The sequence below is a fragment of the Sinocyclocheilus rhinocerous genome, unplaced genomic scaffold, assembly GCF_001515625.1.
Source record: "Sinocyclocheilus rhinocerous isolate Xijiao unplaced genomic scaffold, SAMN03320098_v1.1 scaffold3187, whole genome shotgun sequence".
NCBI classification, from domain to species: Eukaryota; Metazoa; Chordata; class Actinopteri; order Cypriniformes; family Cyprinidae; genus Sinocyclocheilus; species Sinocyclocheilus rhinocerous.
This window is the reverse complement of record NW_015643040.1, coordinates 217,765-225,578: the sequence shown is the minus strand read 5'-3', so window position 1 is coordinate 225,578 and position 7,814 is coordinate 217,765. Positions and strand designations below refer to the sequence as shown.

Genomic DNA, 7,814 nt, shown 5'->3' with positions numbered 1-7,814 from the left:
ATTCGTACAAATGACCACCCCTAAACCTACCTCTCATAGAAAACGTACAAAATCGTGGCCTCGGCGGTGGTTGGAGGCTACAGCATCCAACTAACAGAGAATATACATTTTACTCGCCGGTTCATCATAGCTACTCCCGCATCGACTTTTTCCTGACTAGTAACTCAATCATACCAAATATCTCTGAATACAAAATTGTTGATAAGGTTTGTTACATTTAAATTGACATTGCCTTTTTCTAGTTGTAAAGGTTAAAACAAGGTTAAGATACTGAGAAAGTTTCATTGGACTCGATCTCGGCCCTTTTGGACTTGGACTTGGACTCACCAAAAAGCTCACCAAAATGAAGTATTTAAACGTTATAATTAAATATAAAATTCTCACCACCACCACCACCACCACCACCACTTTCCACTAGCCTGGCTCTTTTCACTGACAAAATTGCACAACACAAATTACAAGGTATTTAACATGTGACCTGGTTTACAGGGTAAGTCAGCAGGTTTTGTGAGGGGTGGGGTAATGCAGGTATCTGTGTGTGTGTGTGTGTGTGTCATCTTAAAACCCTCTCTCTCTCTCACACACACACACACACACACTCACACTCGTTCATTTGTTTCTCTGATGGCATTGGCGTTTCTCCGGTGGATCTTCAGAATCCTGATGGTCCTGATCGTCTTTCAGGGTGTGTTTGTGATGTTTTATTACACACCTGGCACACACTCATCCAGGTGAACATTGTCATATTTAAATATTTCTTTGTAATTATTGCCAATTCAAATGAGACTCACTGTTGCTGTTTTTTTTTTAAAGTCTGTTATAAAGTCTAAGATTCATATCTATTTCATAGTTTCTAAGGCTTATTAAGTGAGCTGATAATTGACTGTTCTCTTAATTGCTGAATAGCCTACATTACTACTAGCAACACTGTGTTTGCTGTCAGGGGGTTGTTAAATTGTTTTCAGTGGAGTCTAAGAAATTGTTGTTTAAATGGTCGAAACGTCATTGTAGTTTTAATCAGGACAGAAATGTTTTAGATTTAGATGTAACAGATTGATTTGTCCAGGGCTGGAGCGTCAGAGATCAGATTGTTCAGCAGCGCATCGTAAAGTTTGTTCGCGTTCGTTTCGTTCTCTAGAGCTCTGCTTCATTTCTGGAGTCCTTCAGTTTACTGCAGTGAAATTAAGTTTAAACCGCTTGTTGTGTTTCTGTACAAATAATTCTGTAAAATGTGCAGGTTAAGTCCAGTTTATTTGACATTCATAACGTTCTTTTTGTTAGTTGGGTGTATATCGGTTTACTTGAGCGTATGTGGATAAAGTTGGACATACTTCCAGTAGGACTATATACCAACTTTATATATAAAGCTGGAAGATGATTTTGTCTCCAAGATGCTTCAAGAAACCAACCTGCAAAGCTGGAGCACTGGTTGCTGTCAGACAAAACTCTCACTGGATTATTACAGTGAATGTTTGGAAATGCAAACTGATATTTCCTACTGACACACTACAGCAAAAGATAGAAATAACTGACTTAAAACCATTTTCTAGCTGCTGGAAATACTAGTGTTTAATCATTTTGGCCACCACTGTGTATGATGAGATTCTGATGCTTGTGATGTAAATCAATCACATCTTTATAACAGTACAGCACATACTGACATAAAAAGGTTTAACAGCTAAATCATGTCGATCATTTAGAGCCTTAGAAATGTGTATCAACTATTGTATAGGATTAATGAGCAGCAGTAATAAACTGTGTTTTCTTTCAGAGATGGGATGACGGACACGCTTCAGCTGCTGCGCTGCGCTAAACTCAGACACAAGTTTTCTATTATTAAACCGGCCAAAAGGTGCGTGAGAATCCAGATCAAGCAAGATCAAGTTATCAAGCACTGATAACTTAAATGCATTTGTTTCCTTCTCAGTTTAAACCTGGAGAGCTTCACGCAGGAGCTGTCAGATTTCATGAGCTGCCCGTACAAATCAAACACAACCGAGCGCGAGCTGAACAGGTTCGTGCCTCTTTTTTAGCCTTTGGCAGATGCTTTTGTCCAAATTGATTGAATTGATGCATTGACGTGTTGACGAGCGATTGTGTGGAGGTAAGTAGACAGGAACAGCTTGCTGATGCACATTCCTTTGATATCTTCAAGTTGTGGAGTTGAAGTTATTGAGAAACACTTTCATGTGAAACGTCACATTTAAAGAGATCATCTCATATGCGAATTCCCTTGACATTTTAAGACCGTTTAGAAGAAAGATGTCATCTGATTTTCTCAGATAGGGTTTGTTCTGAAATCTTCTGAAATGTCAGTGATGCAGATTCAGTATTTATGTCAGATTTTGTACCTGGATGCACAACTTTGTTAGATTCATAATCATGCACAAAAATCCCTTCATCACTCTTAAAAATAAAGGTTTTTTATTAGTATTGATGGTTACTTGAAAAAGGAATATTTCCATTGCACAGAATGGTTTTTATAGTGAAAATAGTCTTTACACCCAGAAAAAAGTGGTTATTTTAAGGCGTATTCACTGAAAGGTTCTTTAGGGAACCAAAAAATGGTTCTTCTATGGTATTACTGTGGAAACCCACTTTTAAAACCTGTATTTTAAAAAGGGTAAAACAAAAATTTAAATGTTTACAATTACTATTAGTACAAGGGTCGCAAACACAATTTTAAGTTGACTTTGAATATTTTCCAAAAAACATAATGTCATTATTGTTTACCCTTACGGAACAAAAACATTTTTCCATATATTTATAATCAATTGATTCCCTTATGCAAAGAAAATATATTCCATCATATATGCATGATCAATATATTAGATGATTTAACTGTATTAACTTAATATATTACAGTATATTGAATAACACATAAGGAATTGCTGCTTGCCATGTATTGAAAAACATGTGAGAATATATTTACTTATAACACACATTATATCCAGTAATACACTTCTTAACACATAGATGTACATGTGATAAGATATGCTACTGCGTGTGTTAAAATATTGAACATATATTTACTCATGCAGTATATACACACATATATAATATACTTCCTACATTTTATAATTATTTACATTACATATTTCATATATAGCTAGTCAGGCACACCCTGCATGTACTGAAGTATTTAGCAGAGAGACGATACTGAAGAGTCACTGTCATTACTTTTTAATTAAAGTAACGTATTTGTTACCATTGCCATGCATTATACGACTGATAGACTGCAACGGTTAAAGTTAAAAATCTCCGTTTGTGTTCTACTGAAGAAACAAAGTCACCTACATCTTGGATGCCCTGGGGGTAAGCAGATAAACATCACATTTTCATTTTTGGGTGAACTATCCCTTTAATGGTTTTCGGCCAATTGTCAGCACAACAGTAACCCCAAAAACTAAAAGACATACCAGAAACCCGTTTAAATTCCAAAATACAACGTTTAATATTAACAGATCTCCCCCTATATTAACATTGAGCAAAAACACATGAAATAACCTTTCATTTTAACACTTGCTCTCCTTTAACAGTCAGAAGCTAAGCAAACTGCAAACTAGACATCTGCTGTCACTGTGTTTAAGCTTTTAAGATATCTTTGAATGCTGAGATCAGTCATTTTAACACTGATGACACTTATAGAGCTTCTGATTGCTCATGTAAAATTAACTCTGTTTCTTTCTCTCTGTGTGTTTTTGGCAGAATGAAGCTGCAGTTTTGCTGTAATGCCACGCGATCGTTATTCCTCACCAAACGCAACACAGCCGTCAATCAGACCATCCCGTATGAGACGAGCACTATAAGCACATACACAATGAATGACACCCTACACAGCATGCTGCCTGAGGTGTGTGTGTGTGTGTGTGTGTGTGTTTGTGTGTGTGTCTGTGTGTGTCTGTGTGTGAGATTAATGAATCTGTTTGATTGTGTGTTTGTTGACGCCGGCATAATTTGGAGCCAGATCTTTTTCACAGACATGTCCTAGCCGGAATCTCTAAATTACCTAAAATGTCCAGGCTTTGGCTTTGTTTTCCTATTGCTTTCATACTCGCTGAAGGTAATGACTGAAAAGTAGTTTGACCAATAGTGTGCAGGCATTGTATAAAATCAACCAATCATAGCGTGCGAGAGTGTCTGATCTGCAGAGAACGGTCAAAGCAGTTTAAATGTGACTCTGCTTTTTTTTGCGCAAAAGCAGATCTCATACGTCATCCGCCCGGAGCTGCTTCTGTGTACAACAGTGAGCGCAGGCTAGATTAAAGTGATTATTAAATTTTGAATATGGATATTTTTCATACAAAAACGCATGGATTCGCTACAGGAGGCCTTTGTTCATCCCCTGGAGCCGTGTGAGACACTTTTTTATGGATGGGCGCTTTTTATTTCACTTCTTTTGGACTGAAGCACTGCAACACTTGCTGACTGCAATGATAGAGCTTGGAATAGCCAGGACAATTTTTAATATAACTCCGACTGGATTCGTCTGAAAGAAGAAAGTCATATACACCTAGGATGGCTCTGGGTTGAGTAAAACACAGCCTAATTTTCATTTTTGGGTGAACTAACCCTTTAAGCCCGGTTCAGACAACATGATTTTTTTGTCGGTTACGACAGTCACTGTGTCAGATTACACGATTTTGACTTCTAAAATCTTGTCGTGTCATGAACAAGAGACATGTCAGACTTCACGGTTCTACCCGATCATTCATCGCTTGTCGTCTTTAACGACGTGTGTGCTTGTCATGGATAGCGCGGGACTAGACAGGCGGAGACATGAGCGTAAACAAACAATGGCTAGAAAACGGCGTGTTCTGCCCTGTCTTGTCGCCAGAAAATCCCAAAAAGAAAGAAAAAACCTGACAGTGGACACAAATCTGGATTGCATGAAGAGGACTGTCAAAGAGAACTGAGGTAAAGTAGTTTTTATCATCACAAACACAGCCGTTTTTGTCTTAAGTGAACGTAAACGGATGGGAAAGAAATGCTTGTGTACAGTATTTTAGATCTGCGTGCGTTCTGTGATAAAGAGACAGCAGCCTATAAACGCGCTGCCTGTCATTAATGTTAATCAAAGAACAAAAGAAAATCATTCACTGATCTTGACTGAATATCTTTAATAACTTTAATTAATAGTCTATATTTTATTTATGAAAGCTATGCAGTGTTTTTAAACTTTTAATTACAGTTTCTGTACCTTAAATTTAGTTCAGTTGTATTTATTTATGCTATTGCTAATTGATTTGCTTGTCCCTATTTTATTACTGACTGTTTACTTGTCTTTTACTCTGTAATATTTGAAATTTATATTAGTCAAATTTTTGCTGTGGTATTTTTGTTTAAAGCATAGGCAAAAGTTCCTCTTGTAGGCCTAAGTGTTCTGTAGGCTGCTGATTTTTGCTCATGTTATTGAGCTGCAACAGAATGCTTTGTAAAAAGACAGAATAAGTGTTTGTGGGTGTGGTGTCTTGTAGATGATGTTCTTCAGACCAGTTCATACTGACACCGGGTCGTTGGCTGAAAACTGGTTTTTCAACTTTTCAGAGTAGTTGTTTTAGTCACTCTGATCTCCTTTGTTACTCAGTTTCTGGCCCGGTTGTACAAGATTTCCCACGTTTTTAATCATCCTCTTTGGCAATGACGAAGCTGTTTGAGTTTCCCAATAAACCGTGGGTTATCATTATTGAATGACAGCAGTGCCCTTGTAGGAATGCACATATCCTCACAGAAACTGACATATGAAGTTACAGTAACTGTGCGCTCGTCCAGATCGGTGGCAGCAGCTTCAAAAACTAAATTATTTGCTCAAAATTATAATTGCAATGATTGCTGAGAAATTTGTTTACATTTCAAGTATTGCACTTTCACCATTAAGCACAAATCATGCGGACTCATACACATAGTTTATTTTACCTTATCTAGCTCAATTCAATTCATGTTTATTTGTATAGTGCTTTTCACACTGCAAATCTGCAAAGCAGCTTCACAGAAAATCAAACAAAAAGTAGCTTATCAGTAGTAATGTCAAGTTGATATCCATATGGCAGAAATGTACAGTAAAAATCATGCAGTTAGTTAATGACATATATCTAATCAAACAGTGAATACTATTAATGGCAATAATTATGTTGCAAGCAAACTTGTAGCAAAATTTGGTAGATTTGTATGTTAGTTCAGGGTTGGCATCATCTCTTCTCAGGTGTTCGGTCATCTCAGATCTTTGTAAGGGCTGGATCCAGACTGAAGCTTGTGTAATTCCTAGTTACCTCTAGTTACCATACCTAGTTAGTTACCATCCCGTGGCAGAAACAGAGAAGCAAATGGAGAAAAATTAGCGTAGCTGCTGTTCCAACCAAGCAAAAAATGATGTGCACTGATTTATTATTGGCTATTTGTTATATAAATTCATATCAAATACTTAGATATGCACTCTCTCTACATTATGAAAACTGGTAAAAACAAATATTTAACAGTGATGTCTTATAATTGGGAGATGAGAGGGTCTGTATTAATTACCATTGGAAAAAACGTAACGGCTAGCTTGGATCACGTGAGGCACCTCAGCCAGTCATAAAGTGGCCTCTCGTCTCTTTCCCTCCATACGGCCAATACATATATATGGCCACAGCATTAACTTTAGCCGTTACACTTTTTTGTGTTGCAGGTTGCAGACTTGTCTTCCCGTGGCTTTGGTACAGCAGTCCGAAATAATATTTTGTCTCATTTTTATTTATTTTTTTCGACAAAAATAAAAAGATATTTTTGGTATAGTTATACTGTATATTTTTATATTTAAAAATACATTTTAGTCTCATCTTTTGTCGTCAATAATATTGCATGTTGATATTGTCATAGTTCGTTTACTGACCTTATTGACATCGTCTCGTTTTAGTCACGGGAAAAAGCTTGTCAACAAATATTTTTCGTCATAGTTTTCGTTAACAAAATTAAAACTAATGCAGAAATTAGGAAAACAAACTCTATGAAATTGATTTATATTCCCTAATATTTAATATAACAGCAACATTTTATGTATAACACAAAATTGTATAACACAAAATTCTAAGTCAAATCTGAATGGATCAAGCGTGTTAAAAAGCCTGTCTATAGGGTTAAAAACAAAATGAAAGAAAGAAAAAAGCCACTAAATCTTCTGTTTTGGTCCAATCTTCTGTCACAGTGGGCCTCATTTACAAAACTAACGTACGGCAGAAAATTGGGCGTGCGGTCGTTTCAACGCAAAACTTGGAATTTATCAATATGGACATGAGCGGTGACTACGATCAAATCTCACGTCTGGTCTCAGCTCGTGTACGCAAGTTTTTGAGTTACCTGAACTTGCGCGCAGCATAGAAAAGGAGAATTGTAGAATGACAGTATTTTGTTCATTTTGGTAACACTTTATTTCGATAGTCCACTTTAGACATTCTATTAACAGTAAGTAACTTTGCAACTACATGTCAACTAGCAGTTAGTAGAGTATTAGTAGACTGTCTGCTTAATATCTTCTAACACTTTCTTTGTCAACATTCTACTAACCCTAAACCTACCCTAACAGTCTACTCTGAGAGTTAGTAGACATCTAGTTGCAAATTAATGAGAATTAGTTGACATATAGTTGACATGTAGTTACAAAGTTACGTATAGTTAATAGAATGTCTAAAGTGGACTATCGAAATAAAGTGTAACCATTAATTATTTAAAAAATACCAGGCAGTATGCAGTGCATATAATGTGCAGCATTCATTCAGAACACAGTCATGGATTTTCCAAATAATACCTGCTTCAACTGGCCCTAAATGAAATGCAGA

General features: G+C 36.5%; 1 protein-coding gene across 1 annotated transcript in view; it reads left to right on the top strand.

Annotated features, from left to right (window-relative positions):
- Positions 1–621: 621 nt before the first annotated feature.
- LOC107756942 (alpha-2,8-sialyltransferase 8E-like) overlaps positions 622–7,814 on the top strand; it is an 18,349-nt gene continuing 11,156 nt past the window's right edge. Inside the window, exons 1-4 of the mRNA XM_016574270.1 lie at positions 622–731; positions 1,772–1,852; positions 1,928–2,014; positions 3,709–3,853. Of these exons, the coding sequence (XP_016429756.1) occupies positions 625–731; positions 1,772–1,852; positions 1,928–2,014; positions 3,709–3,853 (420 nt within the window). The 5' untranslated portion in view covers positions 622–624. The remainder of the gene's footprint in view (positions 732–1,771; positions 1,853–1,927; positions 2,015–3,708; positions 3,854–7,814) is intronic.